The 413-nt window shown below is 63.0% G+C and overlaps 1 protein-coding gene across 1 annotated transcript in view; it reads left to right on the top strand.

Moving 5' to 3' along the window:
• EMH_0014300 (uncharacterized protein) overlaps positions 1 to 413 on the top strand; it is a gene marked incomplete at both ends in the record, with an annotated part of 8,173 nt that overhangs the window by 2,456 nt on the left and 5,304 nt on the right. Inside the window, one exon of the mRNA XM_013500054.1 lies at positions 89 to 413. Coding sequence (XP_013355508.1) covers positions 89 to 413 — 325 coding nt within the window. The remainder of the gene's footprint in view (positions 1 to 88) is intronic.

Below are 413 nucleotides of genomic sequence, written 5' to 3'. Positions count from 1 at the left end.
TACAGAGGCAGCAGCAACAACACCTGCTGCAGCACCAGCAGCAGCAGCACATGCAGCAGCAGCCACAGGCTGCGCTGTGGTCTCTTAGAAAGCTGTCTATCGTCCCCGCTCCAGCCCCAGCAGAACCAGCTGCAGCCAGCAGCAGCAGCAGCAGCAGCAGCAGCAGCAGCAGCAGCAGCAGCAGCAGCAGCACACTGCTGCTGCAGCCATGCGTCAGCTATGATACATCTGGGAAGAAGCCCGCCGAAGACAGCGTCCCTCTTGTGCAGCAGCAGCAGCAGCAGCAGCAGCAACAGCAGCAGCAGCAACTGCAGCAGCAGCAGCAGCAGCAATGTTCTCCTGCACTGCGCTGGCAGCCGCCGGGGGCACCGCCGCTTCCCCCCGTCCCCTTCATTCAGCAGCAGCAGCAGCAA

This window comes from Eimeria mitis, genomic scaffold, assembly GCF_000499745.2.
Source record: "Eimeria mitis Houghton genomic scaffold, Emh_scaff497, whole genome shotgun sequence".
In the NCBI taxonomy this organism is placed as follows: Eukaryota; Apicomplexa; class Conoidasida; order Eucoccidiorida; family Eimeriidae; genus Eimeria; species Eimeria mitis.
The sequence above is the reverse complement of the archived record's forward strand: the minus strand, read 5'-3'. Positions and strand labels throughout refer to the sequence as shown.